This window comes from Trichophyton rubrum (genome assembly GCF_000151425.1).
Source record: "Trichophyton rubrum CBS 118892 genomic scaffold supercont2.12, whole genome shotgun sequence".
In the NCBI taxonomy this organism is placed as follows: domain Eukaryota; kingdom Fungi; phylum Ascomycota; class Eurotiomycetes; order Onygenales; family Arthrodermataceae; genus Trichophyton; species Trichophyton rubrum.
The window spans coordinates 23,106-45,798 of NW_003456417.1; the positions used below are offsets into that span (position 1 = coordinate 23,106).

Genomic DNA, 22,693 nt, shown 5'->3' on the forward strand with positions numbered 1-22,693 from the left:
TTGCGGCCAATATTATGAAGAAAAATTGCTAACCTTGTGTGAGAAATTCCGCATATCTTTGATCTGTCTTGCCTTTCTATTATTCTTTTCTCACCACCTACTTCCTTGCATTGAGCTACATGATACTTCGCGAATGAAACATTTCGGCTGATAACTGTACCGTATACATCAGGGCGGCTCCTCACATGGCTATTTACACACTCCTGTGTTCCCGGCGGTCAAACAAGGCCCGGATGACACAGTCTTATATATCAATGCCTCTCAGTATCTATAAAACCACCGGTCAATTTACCTATATACTCCATTTGATACTGAGATTTGAGATGCATTGACGAGGCTTGTGACTTGCCCACGATTTCCAGCCCAACTCTCCTACTATGTGTAACCATGCTCTTACAGCAGTGATAGGATCTATATATGCGGCCTGAAACTCGACAGGCGAGGGACTCCATCACCATAAAGACGGTTTGGTAGGAGTGTGTCCAGAGTGTCGAAGATAGGTAACATCCCCCTCCTGTGTGCCGTTTCAAACAGCGGCATTAATTAACCGGTTGGTTAACTGTTACGGGGGTAAGAAAGTGTTGCGAACACGGGGCATCCGTGGATTGGAATGTTGAAAACATTTCATTTGATAACTAAGATACACTAGCTGATACCGAAATGAATTAACTAACTAGTTATTAGTTGCAACAAAAGGATCGGATAAAACGCAATATAAACAATCTACCCCGTGCTAAACGATACAACCCCCCTTCCACCCTGCTACACTTGACATCTCCATCGATCCAGGGCATCATTCCTCTCATGCAACCGATCCTACACTTTGGCATTAGTGACCTTGTTGAAGATAGCAGCATACTTTTCTCCTCCATCACGATACCCGTTAACCACAGTCGGCTTGTATCCCTTCTTCCTCCAATTGTTAAATACCTTCACGTATTCGTCTGAAGTCAATCCCCATTGACACTCCGGCTTAACAGCATTGTTATCCATGTGCTCAAAAATTCCAGCAAACCGGACCTCCTTGCCGAAATTGTATGGGCTGATTTTCACTGGGTAGTATCCGTCTTTTCTCGCCTGGTCGAATTTGGTCTTGTACTCGGCGGCTGTCAAGCCAATGTACACTCTCTGGGGAGCTCCGGACGCCTTCTCCCACACGCTAGCAAATTGCTGCAGCCGATCACCGAAGCCATACCCGCTCAAACTTTTGAGTCTGTAGCCATTTCTAGTGTAGTCTTTTAATGCTGTGGTGAACTCATCGCTGGATTGATTGATATGATCCGCCCATGGGATATCCCTGTTGTTGGCGTTCCAGAGCATTAAAAAGCTGTTTATGGTGGTACCGGTATGGGCATCAGTCTGGATAAGCCGGAACCCCAGATCTCTTCTGTACTTGACTATCCCCCTATAATCATCGGCCGTTTGTTCATAGTATGTATGCCATGATGGACTCTTTTCGGGATTCTCCATGATCAAATTATATGAAATGTTGCCGTGAGAGTTGGTGAAAGCGGACATATAGGTGACAACCCAGTCGCGGTCATTGTAGGCATCGACTTTGTTGTGAAAAGTTTGGCGGTCGAGGCCGTGGAAAGATGCCCACTCCCCCCATCCTTCAACAGCAGGGAGAAGGGTGGCTACAGAAGCCAACAGAGCTATGGCGGAGATCTTCATGGTCTTGAATAGGAGATGGTGCTTTTCGAAATGAGGACTGGATGAATAGAGAGGGTCAGATGAGTGGTGTGTGTGTGTGCGTGTGTGTTCTCTTGACTACGAAGGAAATATCATCATCTTTATATAGGCCGATTATATCTATCAACCTGGGGGTAAACCGCTCAAAAGCCTCTCGGGATGACGAGCAGTAAACCCCTCGAGATCTTCATGTTAGTATCTTCATGTTGGAAGGCTATAAACCCCTCATGGGTTCTTTAGAACTTTCCTTCCCACCATCAACCCAATCCAACGCATTGTCTCGACCATGATATCGAGGCGCAGGATAGTCACAGCCTGGGGAGGTATGGCATAGTAAGGATGATGGATGTTATGCAGCATTCGCATTGGATGTTCACCCTGGCCTTCAGTTACCCCAGGAAATACATATCTGTCTGGAACAGTTGGTTTGCCAATTCCCACTTGAGGCTATGGTGGGCTGGTAAATGCTCGCAAGTTGATAATCCAACAATTGGTTAACCAATTGATACCAACGATTAACACCAACAATTGATACCAACCACCAACAATTGACATCATCAATTAACGCTATCAACACCAACGATCGACATCAACAATCCAATAATTAACACCAAGAGCAAATTAATACTAAAAATCGACTCTAACTAGCGGATTGGGTTGGTAACTAAGTATAGATATCGTGACAACAAGGTGGCTGTCTCTTCCGAACTATACCGGATATCTTCGGGAACCGAACCCGCAATTTAGGCTATGTAAGCGGTTGAGGTGTAACGTATACTATCTTGTAGATAGTTGCTATAAAAGAACTCCTGTTAGTGGGGGGCTGTGTGGTCGAGCGAGGGAGATGATACGGCTGCATAAGGAAGTTGTCAATTAGAATCTGATGGTGGGGGCCGGCCATCTGAGACAGTAGGGGTAGAGGTTTAAGTCCTCCGCTCAAATTACTCCTGTGACGGTCATTCAATTCAATTGGTACGGATGAATGAAGATACCAAAGCTGGAAGAGAGAGAGGAAGAAGAAGAACGCCAAAGGGGGCTTGACAAGGTAAACAGTTAACTATAGGTGAGAATGTCGTAACCCATGGCTATCCTCATACAGGATACATAGACTTGAACATGGCAGCCTCTGCCTGTTCTCATATCAATTAGCTAGTTATACAGAGAGGAATATCCATTGTAACCAACTGCGTTCCTTGTACTTCCTGATATAGTATCGTGTAATTAAAACTACTAGTTAAGTAACTAGTTATAGAAGGTGCTCCTAACCAATGAAGCTAACTACATCTTTAGCACATCAGGCGGGGCAGTGACAATTAGGTAGCAACAGTGGCGCAGGTAGATATTCAGGCCTGCAGGCGGTACGTCAGCTGAAGAGTGACATACATATACAAGGCGGTGTGTAACTAGCCATGTCCTTTTCACTCTGTACTCCAGTTCATAAGTCAGTCAATCTACCATATCACTCCGTACTCGACCACTGCTTGAATTCCAATTCCTACTTCCATATAAAATGGCCATCGAGACGACCAGTTTCTACAGTTCGCCCTACCTGGCAGAACTTTACGAGCTCCAGTGGGCGGGGCCAAATATGACGGACGTCGAACTGTACGCAAAGGCGTTCATGGATGCGGTCACTAAGAACAGGACAAATCATCCGGTTACCTTTCTTGAACTCGGTACTGGCTCTGGACGTGTCATTCTCGGGGTCTTGAAACGAATGGCAGAGGCATCATATGACACGAGCAATATAAAAATGATCGGCCTAGATAACTCGCAAAACATGCTGGATATGGCTGCCAAAATGGAGACCAAAACCAAGGGGATTTCTCCTCCTGTCACCTGGACGCTGGGAGACGCGCTGGAACTCGATCAGTTACCAATTTTCTTACCCCGAGCAGACGAGCATACCACTGTCGACTTCCTAACCTTCCCACTCAGCAGTATCGTACACATGGTTGAGGATGGGCAGTTGGAACGGTTGTTGCAACAGATCGGCAAAGTTCTCACTCCCGGAACTGGCAGAGCCTACATCTCTCTTTTCAACTGGTTCCTGATCCGACCCGACGACGACCTTCAAGCCCGGAAGGACGACGAGGTATTACCACCACCGACAGGCTTCCCAAGTGCAGAGTTCCCCAGTATCCAGTATCACAGCGAAATGAAGAAGAGCAAATACCAAGGGGACCTTGTGATTTACCGCCAGGAAGTACAAGTCTTTGAGCAGCAAGATAACTGCGAGAAGAAGGAGATTGAGCGCTACTATGTGACACAGACTCTCAGGTGGTTTTCTGAGAATGCACTCCTTGCGGCCGTTGAGGCGGCAGGCTTGCAGGTTGTGGAGCGAAGAATGGAAAACACTGGCATTCATGATGAGGAAAGCACCGATTTCGTGGAAAACATATTCATCCTGAAGAGGTGTGATTGTTAATATTCTGATGCTATTACCACTCAATTGCAAGTCAAAACGCAGGTATTGAGTATCTTCAGTGCGTATATATCTCATACAAATACTGTGAACAAAGATATCTGCCGAAAATATGCACGCTGTTGTGATGGGCCGACAGGGAAACATCGAATTTGGAAGCAAGTTGTTTGTTCTTCGTTTAAAGTTCGAAATCACGGGAAGTGGGTCGGGCTTAAGCTTAAATCGAAGATGATAATTGGCTGTAGTTTTCGCTGATGGCTCGTCAATGTAAACTTCCCATTGGCCAACTTCTTGTCGGCTGCATCCCGCTAAGCATCGTTATTTTAAGCAACCAACAACTCGCTCGCTTTTTGATGCTCAGCACCAACGTATATTCGTTAATGTCTGCTGTTTCTATTAATATGACCTGGCCTGTGGCCATTGGGTGGACAGGCCCGATAAGAATTCTCACGCGCTAAAGTGCGGTCGGACAGCAATCAGTCCGCCATATTCAAGGAAGAACAACACAGAACTACCCATGAATATGGCCTCGAGAAGGCTAAACTATGAGCTGGCACAATGATTATAATCAAGGGGCACATACCGCCCTGTAGGTGGTCGGTTTCAATGGGAGGCTGCGTTTCGTATGGTGACTGGCGATTTATATAAGAGCGCAAGTCGACCCTTGCAAGCATCAGCGAGACAGAATCCCTGTCATCGCGAATCAGCGAATAGCCCCCGGCTCACCAAGTAACCGACGCCCCCAGGACCGTCGTAGAAAACCTTCTCGGAGAACAGCGGGTCGTCCTGGTTCCGATTCATATCTCACAGCGCCAGAGAATGAACTACCTCGTTTAATCTGCTTCTTCTCCATCACCGTGACATTTCAGCTAGTTACGGGCTGTGAACACTAGGAGCGACGATTAACATCCGACAAGAATCATGAATCAACCCACAGAGCTTAAGCCGCAGCGGCTCGAGATGAAAGTCCTAGCACTGGGCTTGCCGCGATCCGGCACTCTTTCAATGGCGAATGCACTCTCTATCCTAGGGTACCAGAACGTTCACCATACATTAACGGACAAAGACGGAGGTGAAGCGGCATGGCGGATATTCAATCGCGCCGCTGACGCAACTTTTCCAGACCTTCCAACATACCACGGGCGGGCCTTCAGCCGGGAGCAATGGGATGAAGTGTATGGCGGCCGTGAAGCAGTCACCGAGGCTGCCGCCTTGTTTGGACCCCAGCTTATCAAGGTGTACCCAAGTGCCAAAGTCATCTTGGTTAAGAGGGACTTTGATCGGTGGTACAATAGTCTGGATAGAGTGGTGTTGCAAGGACTCTGGAGCCCGATGGCCGCTGTCTTCTGTGCGGTCATACAGCCGATCTTAGGTAACTCAAGTGTTTCGGCAATGAGGAAGGCCTTGCTTGGCTTCTTTCAAGCGAGAGACGTCGAGGGTATTCGGAAGAATGTGCGTGTTGTTTACGATAGGTACTACAGGGAGATTGAAGACCTTGTACCGCCGGGACAACTTCTTCATTACCGGATGGGCCAGGGCTGGGAGCCACTATGCGAATTCCTTGGAAAGCCAGTGCCGGATGCGGAGTTTCCGTGGGCCAACGAAGAGGCTGAACTCATGAAAAAACGTGAAACAATGCTTCGGGGTCATTTCATGGCTGTTGGTGGTATACTTGGCCGCTGGGCTTTTGGAGTAGGGACCTTAGGATTTGCTCTTTGGATATGGGCAAGGAAGACAGGAATCTTGACCTGGTAATATGTGAGATATAATGTGATACTTTAAGGTATCAAAATATATATAGTCAAACAACATTAATGGCATGTTAGTACTTAGCTGTTGGAAGCTTTCTTCAAGCATATCTTTAATAGCCACGTATCATAATCTGAGTGGAACTGAATTGAATAGATATGCAATAGCCTAGTTACTTTATCATCATGTTTCAAGACCGAATAATTTCTATCAATCGGTCAACCCATATCATCGTAGAAGAAGAAAACCTGAACGCCGTCACCGGGAGAGTTTCCTATCTATCCAAACGTTACCGTTCTCCTAACACCAAGACAAACATGACGACATAGTAAGACATATCGCTCTCAGCCAATAATCAGGATGTTTATAGCTCCTTTTTCAAGAAATGTTCCGGTTTATGCGTAGTCTCATAGTCAACGTGGACGTAAGCTCGTTCGACATCCGGAAGACTCTCCAACTTTGTCTGAAGTTCCTCCGCCACATCATGTGTGGCCTCCAAAGACTCGTTTCTGTCCATGACAATGTCGACCTCTACGAGTAAGCGAGGCCCTGAGGTGTATGCACGTACAGTGTCGATAGCGGTTATCAAAGGAGAATGAGTCATGGCTATGGTAGAGTTAGCCCCTGAATATGTACAATAATGCGGGTGAATAATGGCACTTACAGATATAAGTGATGAGTTGTTGCATCTCGGTATCAGCGGTGACTCCGATTAGAAGCTGAAACTCGGAGTAGGCGGTTTTAGTCCACAAGCCTGAAATAAGAACGGACAACAACAAAGCACCGGCGGGATCAATCCACCAGCGAAGCTTGCTTCCGCCCACTGAAGTCAAAATACCCAATCCGTTGATGAAAAGGTCATTCCTGTGATCTTCCCAAAGGATTCTAACCTGGGAATACTGGTTGCGGATTGCCCAGCAGTAAAAGAAGAGAGTCAATTTTGTAGCAAAAGCGATACACACGGATATGGTGGCCGTAAGGTGAAACTGATTTGTATCGGAAGTGCTGCCGCCAACAAGATCTTTGATCGAGAAGGCAATAAGGATAAAGGAGACCGCAGTCATGAGGAAGCAGAAGAAAATATTCCCCGCCGTTTCGATTCGGGCTTTCCCAGCTGGGAATTGGCGGGCATCAACTCGTTTGACGGCCTTGTGACAGAGAAGTAAAGTCAGGTTCGACAAGGGGTCAAATATGGCGTCTGCCATCGTGGTAAACAGTGACAGGGATCCTGAGGATATGGCAGCATAAACCTGCAGAATGGAAAGGATCACGTTGGCGGCAAAGCTACCGTAGACAGCGATTTTGTACTTGAGTTGGTTCTGCTCATTCAACTCCTTCGCATGTCTGATATGCTCGTCAACCGGTTTCAAAAGACGCTCAATCTTCTCATTCTGCGATCGATAGAATGATTGTATCCTCCTCCTGTCCGCGTTGGTTCGTCCTTTCTGCTCACTTGAAAGACACTTCCGTCGCCTAGTGGTGTTTGCTTGGATCTGGTCGATCTCTGCGTTCGACTTTATCTTGGATGAGAGCTGGAAGGGGTCATTCTCACGGGTGTAGCGAGGAGGGCGTTGACCTTCCTCGTCAGACCCTTCCATTGCATATGGGATATGTGGCACTGGCAGTGGTTGCTCAGCTATCTCGATGGCCTCGATGCCTGTGCTCATGCCTGAAGGGGGTGTTCTGGGGAGATGATGTTGATAAGTCTCGGATCGGCCATGGAGGGCATAGAGGCTCGGAGTTAATGGATGAGGAGGAGACCGAGTGCCGTCCGCCATGGTTTGTTTGCTTTTTATTGTTGTGCAAGCTAGATTGGGCGTGATTAAAATGGATGCGAGTGCTGGGTATCTCGCGCGACGTGACAGGTCCAGCCGTTTCCCTTGTCCGCGAGTCAGGATTCGTGTGCTGCGCTCGTTTGTCTGTCCTTCAAACGGTGGTGTACGGAGGGTGGGGATACGTATTCTGCATGCGGTGAAGAAAACGCAAGGGAGACTGTAAGTATCCGGATCATCCGTTGGGGAAACGCAGCAGTCAAAGAAAAGAAAAACGAGATCCTTTATAAAGCCCCGATGGAGCTGTCCAAGCTGTGGCTATGCAGGTCCTTTTTTCGCTTTGCGCAACAATAAAACGACAGGGATTTCGAAGCTGGCTTGTGTATCGGGACCACCGAATCAGGCTTAGCGTTGATCTTGGCTTTGCACATGATTGATTGATAAGAGATAAGCTTAACCTTGTAAACTCTGATAAGACGTCCAAAATTACGTAAGGAAAGTCTTTCTTTTGACGGAGCATTTAGTTAGTCGGTTCTATTTATATCACAAGGAGGAAGACAGGGAAATATATATACTTATTATTATCATTCGAATAAATGTTATGTGTGGAAGACGAGAGAAAGCACGGTTGTAGCACGTGACTCACCGCGGGATAGCGGGATGACCCTGGCTGGGTCCGTGCGAATAATACAGCAAGTTTTTACTCTTAATTCGTGTTCGCTAACTAGTTAGGTGACGTTTGATTCTCCACTTTGATCACCAGCAGTATGGAGTAAGAAGTTGCCGATGACGAAGCTCTCGCTGAATTTCTCTAGCCAGTGGAATGAGTACAAAAATTGGAGGTATTCCATTAATATTTAGAGCAACCTGAGCTTCTTCTGAAAGGAATGCAAATCAGCGTAAGCACCAATTCTAATAACTGACAACCTCCCTCCTAAAGTCCATTGGAGCCTTTGGCCTGTGGGTGAATATTTCATCGCGCAGCTTAAGCAACCCCGCCCTACTATTCGGCCTTGTATCATGGAATGGCGACAGACTATGATTCTGCGGGCTAGAAGCTCATCTTCATGGAGAATAGTGAATATAGAACATATACTCCGTAGATCCAAGGACGCCGGCAATTATGAACTATCAACGGTACTGGCGATCCGGACGTCCTGGACTAGTTCTAGAGGGTCCAGATGTTCAAGTGAACTTTCGGCTCCGCGCTTTAATGAAAAATAATTTGGCCAATTTTAGTGATTTAACTTGCTAAGTTCGTGAGTAGTTATAGAACTTCACGATAAATCGGTACCTCGGCGCTTCTCGGTAATACCTTAAAGCTTATCCACTAGTTCACCCACTCTCTGGGGTATCAAGGCACAGCACATCCAAAGTTCGTAGCCCGACAGTGAAATATACAAGCCCTTAAAGAGGAAGAAAACGATAAAAGAAGTCTGAAAGAAGAGATATATTTTAACTGTGTGTAGAAGCCAGTTAATCATGCCCGAGCCCGCGTATAAGGAGATTGCCCGCCGGAAGCAGGCACAGCTCGAGTCAAAGATACCGCAAAGCTGGCGTCTGCCTGCCCAATGGATACCCGCTGGCGCTCTGTCAGCCGAAGAATCGATCACAAACACTCGTTCTTATGATCAGTCGGATATTACTGATATTCCAAGGCGGTGTGGCCTGCTCACGGCGAGAGAACTCGAAATCACGGAGGCATGGAATGTCAAGGGACTGCTTGCAGAGATAGCCAACGGGAAACTATCCTGTAAGGATGTTTGTCAAGCCTTTTGTAAGGTACGGTCATGACCTCTTTATATCTATATCGAGGGAAACTAACGTGAATATAGCGTGCTGCTATTGCCCACCAGCTTACTCGCTGTCTTACAGAGCCGCTATTTGATGACGCTATGAAACGTGCAGAGAAACTAGATGACCATTTCAAACGTACTGGAACAACATACGGTCCACTACACGGCTTACCAATATCCGTCAAAGACACTTTTGATATCGAAGGAGTCGATTCTACCACTGGAATAGCGGGCCTTGCATTTAAACCAGCAAAACAGAACGCTCCTTTGGTGGACCTACTCTACTCCCTTGGAGCAGTCATCGTGGGGAAGACGAATGTTCCACAGACTCTGGGCGCCCTGGATAGTGTCAACAATCTCTTTGGCCGAACCCTGAATCCATTGAATCGGAAGCTGACCGCTGGAGGTAGCTCTGGTGGAGAGGCTGTTATGGTCTTAATGCGAGGCTCTATGGTTGGCATTGGAACTGACGTTGGTGGCAGCATTCGCGTCCCGGCTATGTGCGAGGGGCTCTATGGTTTCAAACCCAGTGTTGGCCGTGTTCCGTATGGCGGGCAGGAGTCTTGTGCTTTCCCTGGGCGTAGCAGAACAAGTATCCAAGCTGTTGCGGGGCCCCTTGCCAAGTCTATGGATGATATTGATGCTGTGATGAAAGAAATAGTCCCTCGGTCAGCACTTTGGGGGGAAGACTGTATTCCGGGCCAGTGGGCACCGCAAAACCCGGGAAAGTCATCTAAGTTTACTGTTGGAATACTACGATCTGATGGCCGAATTCCCCCTCTACCTCCTATCGCGAAGGTTTTAGAAGAGGTTGCTCAAACTCTTCGAAACACTAACGGAGTAGAGGTTGTCGATATACCCGTCCCACCTGAACTAGGGGAATGCCAGGCTGTAGCAAATGCTTTAATGGGTGTGGATGGTGGCCAGCATATGATGAACCTGCTGGAGAGCAGCTCAGAAGAACTCATCCCATGGTTAAAGGGCCGATTTAAACGAGGAACTCCAAAGACTATTGATGAACTTGCAAAGATCCAAGCCAAACGTTCTCATATTGAAAGGCAGCTCATGAAGATGTGGACTGTCCCTGGAACCAACAAGTCTCGGCGTGTTGATGCTATAATCCACCCCGTTGCCCCCCACCCTGTGCCAGAGATTGACCGCTATAATGCAGTTGGATATACTTCGTCTTTCGTCCTTGTCGATTATCCTGCTGGTAATCTTCCTGTTCGCAAATTTACTGAACAAGACCTGGAGGCTGGCAGGGAGATGGACTCTAAGGTTCTGTCTAGCTGGGATAAGAGAAACAGAGAACTATGTACGTGCTCCGCTCTCTCGCAGGCTAAATTTTTCTAACCCATGCTTGATTAGGGAATTCATCTACCGTTGATCGCCGAATCTACCTCAAATCCCCCCTCTCAATTCAAGTTCTTACTCCAAGACTACATGATTATGAGCTCTACCACGCAATGAACGTCATTGATAAAGCTTTAAAGGACGGAAAGGGTGTTTCGTCACAACTATAACTGGGAGACGGTTGTTTTTGTAGAGTCATCTTGAGCTGTTTGATGAGCACGCCATAGTCTGAACAAGTAGTCCTTTGATGCTTGCTTTATATATGCTGAACTTGGGAACTCTCTTAGTATTAATAAAGAGTATTTACACTTTTGCCTTGAGCACAGACCCTCCATCTGTGGTAATAACTGCACCGTTGATATGCCTCGCACCTCTACCAGCCAAGAATACAACGAGCGCGGCGATATCCTCAGGCTCTCCCAACTTGCCATTTGGCGTTTGTGCAGCCATTGCCTCGACACCTCCCTGCATTTCTATGAGCCCATTTGCCATCTTAGACGGATAAAATCCGGGTGCAATAGCGTTAGTAAGTATATGCCTCGGTCCAAGAGCGACAGCAAGGTTCTTTGCCAGGTGTATGGCAGCGGCTTTAGATGTAGAATAGCTAAAAGTGGCATTGTCACCCATGGTACCTACACCAATTCCAGCAACGGATGCGGTGATGATCACACGAGAAGTCGATTCGATGGATGCTGACTTTTCCAGCATTGGCGCAAATCTGTTGTCACAACTTAGTTAGTTTCCTGTTTTTCTGTTCATTTACTCTTCCCTTGTGTTATGTATACGCACTTTTGCACTGTGTAAAAGACACTCTTAACATTCAGATCCATTACCTTCTGGAAGGCGTGTTCAGGGTGTGTATCGAACTTTTCACCCCAGGTAGCTCCGGCATTGGCAAAGAGGATGTCAACATGGTCTGTTGTCTTGCTGACCTCTGCCACTAGACGCTCAATTTCGGATATCTTGGAGCTGTCTGCTGGCACAGAGTATGCCCGAGCACCAGGCCGTTTGTTAGGCAGCGCATTAAGGGCAGCAACAGCTTCGTCACAGGCTTTCGCTTTTCTGGAAGTAATGTACACCTTTGAACAACCAGCTTGTAGAAGACTGGCGTTAAGCATCACGTTAGCAAGGAGGCAGAGGCAGCAGCAGTATTCTTCCATCGATATAAGCTTACCCGCTAGCTGCATACAGGCCCAGACCTCTTGAACCACCAGTAACAACGGCCACTTTCCCTTCGAGAGAGAAGATGTTTCCAAAATCCTTTAGTTTCACTTGTGCTTCGGCGGCCATATTGCTCAATGTAACACTTGTATATCAAAGGAGGCTCCGTTGTTCAGTAGCAAGGGCAATTTGGTTCTCGGTGATGTATACAGGCCTGAACGTGAGTTAGCAGTGAACAAGCGTAATCTCATCGGTAGGAGAAGTACTAACGGCAACGACTATATAGTTATCTGCTTCTTATCACATCTTGAAACGCAGCCAAATGGCTCGCCGTCGTTTGCACTTCCAAGGTCGAGGCTTTTTGATGAGCCGACAAAATGCCGAGGTTGAAATTGATGCCAAGACAAACAACTAGAGGGGCTAGCGTATGATGACTAATCCATGGATATACTAATATCACTTTTCACCCCCTTTTTGCTTGATTTTTCCTATTTATTCGAATTTCGTGAATTGAAAATGAAGATATTTATTTGAGAGAGATGCCGGAATATTATTGGTGTCGCTATCACAAAGCACGCAGACTGTATAATCACGCGCAATTTACGCTTACTATAAACCTAAGCAGCCGAAAGTTTTTCAACGAACCCCTGGCCCCAATGGGTGCTAGTTGCGATACCCAGTTAGAAGAACATGCCCCTGAACGGCTGGGAGAAGAACCTGTGCCAATATAACTTACCTGGTATGAGTTTTTATGAATTCAAGGAGCCGCGCGTGCTCCTTTTTTCGCTGGTCTGTGTCCATTTCTACCGCATCGTAGATCACTCTGGCAATCTCGCTGGAGTTGAACGGGTTGAATTTGACTCCCCCTTCCAAATATGAGGACACGCCAGCAAATTCGGAGACGGCCAGTACACCATTTCTTTCTTTCTGGCAGGCAATGTACTCGAGGGCCACAAGGTTCATGCCATCTCTTGTGGATGAGAGCAAACATATGTCGGATGCTGCGTATAGGGCAGCCAACTCTTCAAAAGGAATTGACTGGTGAATAAAGATAACTGGTGCATAATCAGGTTTACCTATTCAATAACTGTTAGCTTTGGTTAAACCTGGGAAAGTTCCTCGACAACACATTGATGGGAAGACCTACCAAATTCGCCATTGACCATGCCCACCAGCCTGTATAGCTCAGCCTCTAACTCTTGGTACTCCTGGACATCTTCACGGCTTGGTACAGCAATCTGGATCAAGACAATCTTCCCGACCCATTCGGGGTGTGTTCGGAGGAACTCCTGATAACCGCGCAGCTTCTCTGGTAGTCCTTTGATGTAGTCCAGTCTGTCGACGCCAACGATCCGTTTTATACCCTTGTACTTATCTTCAAGCTCGGCGATTCGTTTCTGGACGGCTTCTAACTCCACTGCCTCCAAGAAGCGCGTTGGATCTATACCGACAATGAATTTTCCAACCTGGATGGTTCGATCCTTATAACGCAGTGTCAACCCGTCTTTAGACGCACCTCTACAGTATCCAAGAGTCAGCAAGATGTATTAACGGTAGATGGAGGGGACATACAATATCTGAGAACAAGCGTCTGCGAAGTGTCCCGCATAATCATCGGTATGAAACCCTATCAAGTCACTGTCTAAAACCCCTTCGAGCAGTTCATGATTTGTCGGAAGAGCCCGATACACTTCTGCAGCGGGGAATGGAGTATGCAGGGAGAAGCCAATTTTCACCGAATGTTTGCCTTGTTTAACAAATTCTCTTCGCAGAATGCCGGGCAGAAGCATCAGATGATAATCGTGCACCCAAACCAAATCGCCATCAGAGGTAGCTTCTGCAACCACTTTCGCGAATATCTGGTTAACCTCTTGATATGCATCCCACCACTTTTCGTCAAAATGCTGAGTTCCAGGTTGGTAATGCAGGACCGGCCACAGTATCGAATCTAAGTTGGAATATTCATCAGTACCGGCAATAATGGCAGGTATTTCTGGGGCCACAGCAACGCATCTAACATCAGCAACAGGATACTCACTTGAAAATCCATTGTAATGATTGTTAGCCAGTTCCTTGTTTAGGAAGATGGGTACAGCATCTTGCTTGGCCAACAGTTTTTGAACCTCCTGCTGCTCGTCTTCGGATATCTCTAGTCCTGTCCAACCAAACCATTGAAACCCGATTGATTCCGATATGCCGCTGAGACTTGTGACGAGTCCACCGCTGGATTTTGAGGATTCATATTTTCCATCATCTGTTCGTTTCAGGGACAAGGGGAGGCGGTTGGACACCACAAGCAATTGAGGCTTCCTGCCTCCCTGTGCTTTGCTTTCGGTCATTTTGCTGTATGAATTCGGCTGCCTAACGTTAGAGTAGAAAACAGAATTTTCGCCCGCTCTCATGAAAGACGTATGTATATAGACTGATAAAATTGATATATTCCCCGAGCAACGTCTACTAGAGTTTATTTCAAGGATCCGGCCAAGGAAGCGCGCTGCCGCCCGATGACGTTAAATATGACGTTCCAAGGTTTGGGGAATCCAAGGTTTGCCCTATCATCGACACTAATGTAGGGACGTGAAACAACCCTGTACTAGAGACATCAAGGTAGACAGCTTTAAAAAGAAGGCAAACAACAAGTACAAAGGGCCCATGACCCCATATTAAGTGTTATTGATTGTCTATCAGAGCTATGAAATGCTACGGTCAAGTCACCTGGCTAGTCCATGGCTTGTTCAAGTATGCTTTACTGGCATACAGAAACTGTACCTAGAACAGTGTTAAGAAACCTCCTCTGTAAACGAAAGCCGTAGTGGCCATGTCAACATGTCGCACGACAAAAGCGAGTAGTTGTTCTCCTCACAAATGAAAATCCTAGAACACTTCTAAAGAGCGTAAATACCACCCCGGACGCCGGTAGGTTGGGTGGTTCTGGTAGAAAAGGCGCACCTATAATCTGGTCTTTACCAAGAGGTTTCGCACTCGTCATTCCCCTGCCTTTTGTTAGATCAGCCAGTTGGTTATGGATAGGAGATTTTGATGGTTAGAACTTGTTTTTTTCCTTTTTCTTGTTTTCTTGTGTTGGCAAGCCGGTTTAGAAGCAAAAAAAAGGTGGTGGAGGCAAGGCTTCGAAAGGGATGAGGCCAGCTGCGGCCTCGAGTAGACGAGTAGCCGGTCGCCTTGTTTGAGCGGGACATCTCCTGAGTTCGTAATTGCGATATCTAAGCTATTGTAGCTTGAGTCACCATCCCGTTTTGCGAGACATGGCGTTTCGACGCTGATTCGGATATTTCTTGGCCCTGGAAGTAAAAAAAAAAGCAGCTAGTTAGTTCCCCGGTTGCACTTCGATCGGCGGCTTTTCCTCGCCCGTATTTATCCTTGCTTCCCATAGGGCTATCTCGTAAACACTGTTTGTTAGTGATGCAATTCTGAGGTTTCAACTTACGTCTACTGCATCGATATTTCGCTTCTGGGAAACTGTCTGTTCCACTTTCTTCACAACCTTCTTCTTCGGCCGCGTTGGGCGAACTTCACTAGGCTGGAAAACGTCATCGGGGAGATCGTAGCTGTTACAGTATTAGTGCTCTGGCAATAATTCGAATCAATCAAGGTCAAAACATACTTGCGAACATGTGAAATATTCAAGTCATTAACTCCAGGCTGGTACTGAGCCCAGGAAGTGCATGTATTCTTGAACATATGGGTATCGCTAGATATATCTAGTGATCTTGAGGCGCCTTCGAGGAGTCAGTGGTATCACATGAATGGATGCGGTTTACTTACCCGGTGCTAATGGCTTAAGCTCTAGCCCGATATAGTAAGTTGTGGTGTAAAGGGTGTACTTATTCTCTCCAGTTGGTTTTTCCGCTTCTGCAATCCCCACGTTCTCATTTGCATTCTCAGCAGCTGCAATGTGGGTTGGATCATTTGTCTCGTCGGTAGTAGCAGTCTTGGTGTCATCTGCTTGGTATTTCATAGAGCCGGCTTTCACTGCATCGACTTCTTCGTCAGTCTTACAGATGTGGACCCTCTCAAACCCCTTGGGGAACGGATGGGCAATCTCTATAGACGATTTGCGGTCAAGTGCTCCAACAAGATGTCTGAGTTTTGATTCAACTAAGCCAGACCAAATAGCCTGTGCTTCCTTGCTTGTGCTAGTGGAGTTGATGCTGAGATAGTATTTGTAGTCAGCAGAGAAAAAGCTGTGTCGAGCAAAAAGATCACTCCATCGACGCTGTCCGACAAAGATTTTGTCAACCATGTCTCCTCCGCGTCTGAGCTCTCTGAGTATGACGGCCTTGGTGGACATTGAAACATTGTGGGTGGCACACATGGATGGATACGCCGGGGTAATTATAGGCATGAGGTGGAACCTATCTCCATGGTATATCTGAAAACTCAAATCAGTAATAGCCTTTGGAATGAAAAAACACAGTTGTGAGCTAACCTTCGGATTCCACACTTTCATATGAAGTGGACCATCTTCGATATGCTTCAACAAGACCGGTTGCGGCCAACTCCACTGATTCATGATTCTGAAAAACTTGCCAACTATGACTGATCCGGTAGCTTGGGGATATAGCTGACACACCCTTGCGACCAACATGGCCCAAGCAACACCACCTGGAAAGCCAACGATATTCGAATATATAGCTCGACCTGATTACGTTCAGCGTTAGTCGGCCACAATCAAGCAGGATCCAACACTAAACTCACGTTGTGCCCAAAGCTTTATAGCACGAAGTGCAAGTCGAAAAGTCTTTTGTTGAGGGACGAGTTCCAAGATCTCATCCGTCACTCGTGTACCGTTGACACATCGTATCTCCCTCTCATCAAGACCGCGCAACAAGTCTTTGTTTTTCAAATCGAGATTCGGTGGAACTGAAGAAACGATGAGTCGTGCGAAAATCAAATCTATGCTGATGCCAGAAATCTCGATTTTGATGATAGGCACGAACGCGTCTGGCACGGGAGTCATTTTTTCTATCGCATCTTTTGGCGCATGTTTCTCAAGCACTGCTGGAAAGTGTGCAAAGAAGTCTTCTCTCATTACATGTTTCGGTGCAACAACAAGAGTGTCAATATCAGAACCTATTATTTACCCACAACAATTGAATTAGTATAATGTTCCGCGTTCCCTTGTCAAGATAGTTTCAAGAATGCTCGAGAACACCAACCTGGACCATACACCCCAAGCCTATAACTCCCGTATGTGAATATTTTACCACCAGAAGCATCGATTGCCGCTTGTGAGAGGCCCTTTTCTTTTGATACTACCTTGATGAACTCGATAGTGACTCGCTGTAGGAGATGTAGTGTCTGCTTTCTAAAGACCAGCCGAGAAGAGTTAGTATTTCCTAACCAGGAAAATGAAGTTTTTAAACAGCCAGACAAACCGTTTCTCTGTCTCTGATGGCGGCTCGAAGTTATTCTGTAGCTTGAGCTCTGCTATCAACGCATCGTTCTCTGCGAGCTCGGAGGGTGTAGGAAGCGCGGATGACAATGGAGGAGTGATTCCCCACTGACGAGACTGTGAAGCAGCCATAGCTGCGACAGCTTGAGGCCGTAGAAGCGTTCAGTAGCAACCAGCGGTTCGTGTCTCCAACGAGATGTTGAGATTCGTGGGAGCCTGTCTCTCGCGGCTAGATATGGCGAAGTGGTTCGCCGCGGCCTGCTACCAAGTAGAGAATGGAGAAGCGAAGAAGAAACCCCACAAAAGAAAAGATATTAAAAGAAGAATAATACAGACGCCCCCAGAATTCCCGGACCGCGTAGAAGAGAAGATAACACTGACCAGCCTAGAGTCAGTCACTTTAAAAAGAACCTTTGATGATGGAGGTTTTTTGTTCTCGCTGGCAAGAAAGAAATGACGGTTTTGGGCGGCTAAATCACGTGATAGTTTTAGATTTGGATCCGTCTTCCACCAAGCCTTTGGGGAAGGACAGGGTAATAATAAAGCATTATTACAGCTAACTATCGACGGGAAAAAGGGGATACAAGCGCACATAGGGGATGAGGGAGCCGTCGTTGTCAGGGACTGCTGGTGTTACCGGACAGCTGAAATAGGTTGGGCGGCTCATTACCGCACAGACCAGGCTACAATTGTGATACAGAGAAGCCGGCTATTTCAGCAAGTGACGGCCAGCTAGCTAGACTTTCAGATCCTTCAGGGCAGTGGTCAGAGACTCGCTAATGGGAGTCCGTTTAAAGAAATCGACCAGCTTGTCGTTCAGCCATTTGACGTCCTCCTTGTTCTCGCCGGGACCACCTGCCCAGTCTAAGCCAGAACCCCCACGTTAGCGGTGATGAGGGCGATATCTAGAGATGGATCTTAGAACTACTTACGTCCCCAGATGGATGGGAATACGTCCAGCTCACCCACGCCGGGTGCCATGTTCGCAACCTCATACTCCGAATCTTCCGGTCTATTCGATCCCTCAGTTAGACGTGGAAGGGTAGGTATATGATAACGGGATAGTGAACGTACGGGAAATACAAGTCATGTCTGCAAGGCAAGACCAGCGCTTTTGCTTTGATTCCCTTGAGCGCTGCCTGAAAGTTGCCATTGTACGGCTCTTGCTGCGAGATATCTGCGTTCTGCCATGTCTGCAGCATTGTAAGCAGGTTCTCCGGGTCTAAAGATGAAGGGTTAGCCTGTTGCAAGGATACAATCTGACCCTACATTGCCTACCTTTGGAAAGGAAATACTTCTCCCAGAAATTGACCAAGAAATCCTCTAGGTCTTTATACCCCATAACAGTCTCGTACAGCTTTTCACGATAGAATGGCTGGCTCATGCCCCTGGTTGAGTGCATTCGGTTAAAGACGACTATCATCATTTGAAGGTCAAGTCGGAAGCAAACCTACCACCCAGCGTACACTCTTCCCACAGCTCTCAGTCCGACGTCTCTCTCTTCCTCTGTCCATTTTCGGCCAACAATACCTTCGGAGCAGATGCCATCCTTGCCAGACCCGGCAGAACGGAAACGCTTGGCTGACAGTAGGGCGCATTTGACTCCCTCGAGAAACACCTGGTTATGCAGAGAGGTCTTCGCAGATCCGCAGAATGGGACAATAATGTCCATGAAATTGGGATACTGAGCCGCCCATTGGAAGGTCTGGCCTGCCCCCATGGACCACCCGAGGACAGCTCTAACATGCTTGACCCCGAGATGCTCTGTCACTAGCTTATACTGGGCTCTGACGTTATCGTAGACGGCCACTGCTGGGAAAGGAGAGAGATCGGTGTTAGAGGGGGAAGAAGACTGTCCATTGCCGAACATCGCTGGTATGATAATGAAGTATTTCTTTGGACTCAGCTCCTTGTCTTCTCCTACCAGCCAGAAGTTGGCAGATATCGCTACAGTTGACCTCATCAGCACCCTCTACTACTTCTTCTCGGTTTCAACTCAGCTTAAACGGAGAGCACTCACTGCCAGAGAACCATGACGGGTACACAATAGCAGGCAACTTGGGGTCACCAAACGTCCTGTAAGCGATATGGGCCTTGGGGATAACCTGTCCGCTCTGCAGCGACCAGTCGCCCAGTTCAAAGGTGCTGTATTCCTCAGTCATAGCGAATTGGTTCTTGCGTCCTTGTCAACTCTATGGATGTGTATGTACAGACGATGGACAAGGTACAAGTCCGTCTACCCCGCTACAAGTATCGTCCTGAACCCTGCAGAAAGGCCCTTGTTGGCGGCTACAGCGCCCAGAGCAGGGCTCGCCTGTGCAGGTTTCTCCGTTGTCCCGCCCAGTAACCTTTGCCGGTCTTCATGTATTTATGAGTTGGCCTTCGTCAACGTGGATGTAGGTGTTGACGTCCAACTGATTAGTTAATAATGTAAATGTGGAGAGAGATCCAACTTCTCCATAACCAGAAGTTAACTACATGTGAACTCGCGTGATGAAGCTGCTCTTTGCTATATCTACTGGTAACCCATAGACTGCTGCGACAAATATATTGGCAATTCCATCTGTTGGCTCATTCCGTCTGTTCAGCTTCGTAGCTGCGAGTAAACATGAAAGCGGTCGGTAAGCGGACGCTGCTCCATGACATTGACCTCGAAGCGGGTATCTAATGCGCAGTTAAAACTAGACATTAAGAACGGCTCTGGAGCTGCCGCCGATCTCTTCATTAACGACTCTGTCCCCAAGCCGGTCCCCTCGCCAACCCAGTGCCTTGTTCGGGTGAAAGCATTTGGCATCAACCGTGCCGATACCATACAGCGAAGTGGCTTCTATCCGCCACCCCCAGGAGCGTCCAAGATCCTAGGTCTGGAGTTCAGCGGAGTTATAGAAGCTGTTGGTAGCGACCAAGCGTCAACCGGGACACAATGGAAGGTTGGAGATGAGGTGTTTGGGCTGGTGTATGGAGGGGCTTATGCAGAGTATGTTGAAGCGGAGATGAAGCTGTTGATAGCTAAGCCTGCAGACTGGAGCTGGGAGTATGCTGCTGGTGTGTGCGAGGTAAGACCTTTGCTTTTCTTCTACGGTGCCACATCTAGAGTTTAGGCTGACGGTATATATAGATCTGGTTCACTGCTTTGCAAGCATTGTACGTGGTTGGAGGCTATGACGCTGATACTACACGATCAATTCTATGGCATGCTGGGGCATCTTCAGTATCCATAGCGGGCATTCAGCTGTCCAGACTTGCAAACTCATTACGGTCAGATATTCCAGCTCCAAAGGTGTTTGCTACGGCCCGCAGTGATGAGAAATCCAACTTTTGCGTTCAGGAACTCTCATGTGTGGGTGCTGTTAATACCAGTACGCATGGTAAAGACTGGGATGAGGAGATCAAGAAGATGAATGGCGGACAGGGCATCGACCTGATTATTGATTACGTTGGACCAACTTACTTCCAGCAGAACTTGAATGTGGCTGCAAGAGATGGCCGAATTGTCTTGTTAGGCTTATTAGCTGGGTCCATCTTGCCAGACGGGGTTGATATTCGTCCAGTCCTGATGAAAAGGTTGAAGTTTGAAGGGAGTACATTGCGGTCGAGGGATGTCAACTACCAAGCCAGAGTGCGCGAATTGTTCGAGGAGAAAGTATTTCGTGGTTTGAAGACAGGACTGTTTAAGCATGTCGTCGACTCTGTGTTCAAGTGGGAGGATATTCAGAAAGCGCACGAGCTGGTCGAGAGTAACAAGACTAAGGGAAAGGTCATTTGCACCATCGACTGGTAGGGAGGAAGCATTATTAGGGTATCATAGCATAATTCATCTGAGAAGGCGGAATAATATTTAATTCTAAGCAAAATTAACAACTTGAAGACAGGACGGTTCAACAAACGTTTAATTTATGTCTATCATACAGCAAGATACAAGAAAAACCGCGGATAGAGAATGTGAATGGATATTTGATGCCGGTTGTTCTTTTTCCTTTTTTTTTTTATAGAGAGTCAGGTCTGAACGGTCTGGATAAAAGGGACTAGTGTTCGTGGGCGACCTCTCCTCTGTAGCCGACCACCTTGAATCGACCGAGCATCTCGCCGACGGAGAAGAATCCAATGACTTCTGCGGTTGTAATTCCAACAATGGCCCATTGTTTGGCATCAAAGTTTCGGAGCCGGGAAACGCTGCCGTTGGGATTTCTTAAGCTGGCGAAGATGGTAGATGGCTGGCGGAGGGAGTTCAAGGCAGAGTAAAGGTACGATTGGAAAGTGGCTATGTCTCTGTTGTCCGATTGTTAAATCCATGCTTCTAATAGCGATAAGCCAGATAATCGACTTACGGTGGTGCCATCTTCTGTCCCCGGAAGACGATTTTCGACAGCTCAAGGCCGACTCTGGAGTAGTAGATGGTTGGTGGTATTAAAGCTGCGAACGCAAGCTATGTCAGCCCTCTGTCAAATATAAGCAGCAAAGCAAGCAGTAGATCTCCTTTACTAAACTGCAATCGTTGCTCTAAGGGGCGGCTGGACTGATATTCTCCTTACATTCGACGAAAGCGACGAGTTTGGCGGTTCGTCCTCCAACCTTCTTCAAAGCACCGCCCACACCGGACATGGCGCCAGCAAGAGCCGGACCAGCGGCAGCGGTCACTTTTGTAAGCCCATCGGACGCCTTGGAAGTAGCTGAAGAGGCGGCATCTTTGGCCTTTGCGGCGGTCTCCTGTGCAGTGGACGAGTGTCTAATCGCTGGTCGTCGGAACACTGTTCGTGATTGCCGGATCAGCATACGGGACATTGTGGCAGACATGGTGGAAGGAGAGAAGCGCAGAGTCTGCAGAGTCATCAAAATTGAAGCCGGACAAGCAATGAGGGACCCTTCGAGTGCGCGGGAGCTGTCAATGGCGGATGCTGGATGCGTCGGCGATGGTGAAGTCTTGGAGTCGCTTTTTTCGTCTTCGAGTTTCGTGTTTTTCCGGGCCCAAAGGGTAAATCACGTGATGTAACTTTTGCCCAGGCAAACTCCGACTCTCCAACAGCATCACCTTTCAACCTCAACCTCAACCTCAACCTCGACTTTAGCCTCGCCGTGTCCACGCTTGGTCTCTGGAGGCATGGATGCTGATGATGACGGCTTTGACGACTACGGGCTAGCCAGCAGGACTGCCTCGTGGCACATAGCACGCGAAGAATCTGGTTGAATCGGCAACTTCACGTGTACGGATGCATCACATGTGCACCGCATTTGCTTCGTCTACGGGAAGAGGATGATGCTCACAATGATTGACTGATGGCGAAGCCTGATCAGGACGCAAGAAGTAGTGCTGTGACTTCTTGCTGGTGTTGCC

The 22,693-nt window shown here is 47.5% G+C and overlaps 13 protein-coding genes across 13 annotated transcripts; 5 read left to right on the forward strand and 8 right to left on the reverse strand.

The window, feature by feature from the left end:
* Positions 1–816: 816 nt before the first annotated feature.
* On the reverse strand, positions 817–1,674 carry TERG_08046 (uncharacterized protein; the record flags this gene model as incomplete). The annotated part of the gene is made up of 1 exon (XM_003231212.1): positions 817–1,674. One exon carries the CDS (start codon positions 1,672–1,674, stop codon positions 817–819), a length of 858 nt encoding a protein of 285 aa, XP_003231260.1.
* A 1,528-nt stretch (positions 1,675–3,202) lies between these two features.
* TERG_08047 (uncharacterized protein) lies at positions 3,203–4,120 on the forward strand (the record flags this gene model as incomplete). Its single annotated transcript, XM_003231213.1, has 1 exon — positions 3,203–4,120. The coding sequence occupies one exon, from the start codon at positions 3,203–3,205 to the stop codon at positions 4,118–4,120; it is 918 nt and encodes a 305-aa protein (XP_003231261.1).
* A 918-nt stretch (positions 4,121–5,038) lies between these two features.
* TERG_08048 (uncharacterized protein) lies at positions 5,039–5,872 on the forward strand (the record flags this gene model as incomplete). The annotated part of the gene is made up of 1 exon (XM_003231214.1): positions 5,039–5,872. One exon carries the CDS (start codon positions 5,039–5,041, stop codon positions 5,870–5,872), a length of 834 nt encoding a protein of 277 aa, XP_003231262.1.
* A 358-nt stretch (positions 5,873–6,230) lies between these two features.
* On the reverse strand, positions 6,231–7,644 carry TERG_08049 (uncharacterized protein; the record flags this gene model as incomplete). The annotated part of the gene is made up of 2 exons (XM_003231215.1): positions 6,231–6,472; positions 6,531–7,644. 2 exons carry the CDS (start codon positions 7,642–7,644, stop codon positions 6,231–6,233), a joined length of 1,356 nt encoding a protein of 451 aa, XP_003231263.1.
* A 1,889-nt stretch (positions 7,645–9,533) lies between these two features.
* TERG_08050 (uncharacterized protein) lies at positions 9,534–10,957 on the forward strand (the record flags this gene model as incomplete). Its single annotated transcript, XM_003231216.2, has 2 exons — positions 9,534–10,749; positions 10,803–10,957. The coding sequence occupies 2 exons, from the start codon at positions 9,534–9,536 to the stop codon at positions 10,955–10,957; spliced, it is 1,371 nt and encodes a 456-aa protein (XP_003231264.2).
* Positions 10,958–11,090: 133 nt separating this feature from the next.
* TERG_08051 (uncharacterized protein) lies at positions 11,091–12,077 on the reverse strand (the record flags this gene model as incomplete). The annotated part of the gene is made up of 3 exons (XM_003231217.1): positions 11,091–11,505; positions 11,577–11,891; positions 11,962–12,077. The coding sequence occupies 3 exons, from the start codon at positions 12,075–12,077 to the stop codon at positions 11,091–11,093; spliced, it is 846 nt and encodes a 281-aa protein (XP_003231265.1).
* Positions 12,078–13,495: 1,418 nt separating this feature from the next.
* TERG_08052 (uncharacterized protein) lies at positions 13,496–14,350 on the reverse strand (the record flags this gene model as incomplete). The annotated part of the gene is made up of 1 exon (XM_047748877.1): positions 13,496–14,350. One exon carries the CDS (start codon positions 14,348–14,350, stop codon positions 13,496–13,498), a length of 855 nt encoding a protein of 284 aa, XP_047604868.1.
* An 819-nt stretch (positions 14,351–15,169) lies between these two features.
* Positions 15,170–15,647, reverse strand: TERG_12641 (uncharacterized protein; the record flags this gene model as incomplete). Its single annotated transcript, XM_047751573.1, has 3 exons — positions 15,170–15,247; positions 15,394–15,514; positions 15,571–15,647. The coding sequence occupies 3 exons, from the start codon at positions 15,645–15,647 to the stop codon at positions 15,170–15,172; spliced, it is 276 nt and encodes a 91-aa protein (XP_047607458.1).
* Positions 15,648–15,723: 76 nt separating this feature from the next.
* TERG_12642 (uncharacterized protein) lies at positions 15,724–17,493 on the reverse strand (the record flags this gene model as incomplete). The annotated part of the gene is made up of 5 exons (XM_003231219.2): positions 15,724–16,338; positions 16,396–16,607; positions 16,665–17,039; positions 17,126–17,274; positions 17,345–17,493. 5 exons carry the CDS (start codon positions 17,491–17,493, stop codon positions 15,724–15,726), a joined length of 1,500 nt encoding a protein of 499 aa, XP_003231267.2.
* Positions 17,494–18,811: 1,318 nt separating this feature from the next.
* On the reverse strand, positions 18,812–19,324 carry TERG_08054 (uncharacterized protein; the record flags this gene model as incomplete). Its single annotated transcript, XM_003231220.2, has 1 exon — positions 18,812–19,324. One exon carries the CDS (start codon positions 19,322–19,324, stop codon positions 18,812–18,814), a length of 513 nt encoding a protein of 170 aa, XP_003231268.2.
* A 124-nt stretch (positions 19,325–19,448) lies between these two features.
* On the forward strand, positions 19,449–19,787 carry TERG_12643 (uncharacterized protein; the record flags this gene model as incomplete). The annotated part of the gene is made up of 1 exon (XM_047751574.1): positions 19,449–19,787. One exon carries the CDS (start codon positions 19,449–19,451, stop codon positions 19,785–19,787), a length of 339 nt encoding a protein of 112 aa, XP_047607459.1.
* Positions 19,788–20,000: 213 nt separating this feature from the next.
* TERG_08055 (uncharacterized protein) lies at positions 20,001–21,142 on the forward strand (the record flags this gene model as incomplete). Its single annotated transcript, XM_003231221.1, has 2 exons — positions 20,001–20,417; positions 20,480–21,142. The coding sequence occupies 2 exons, from the start codon at positions 20,001–20,003 to the stop codon at positions 21,140–21,142; spliced, it is 1,080 nt and encodes a 359-aa protein (XP_003231269.1).
* A 244-nt stretch (positions 21,143–21,386) lies between these two features.
* On the reverse strand, positions 21,387–22,191 carry TERG_08056 (F1F0 ATP synthase subunit g; the record flags this gene model as incomplete). The annotated part of the gene is made up of 3 exons (XM_003231222.2): positions 21,387–21,630; positions 21,690–21,774; positions 21,894–22,191. 3 exons carry the CDS (start codon positions 22,189–22,191, stop codon positions 21,387–21,389), a joined length of 627 nt encoding a protein of 208 aa, XP_003231270.1.
* Between the last annotated feature and the right edge of the window lie 502 nt (positions 22,192–22,693).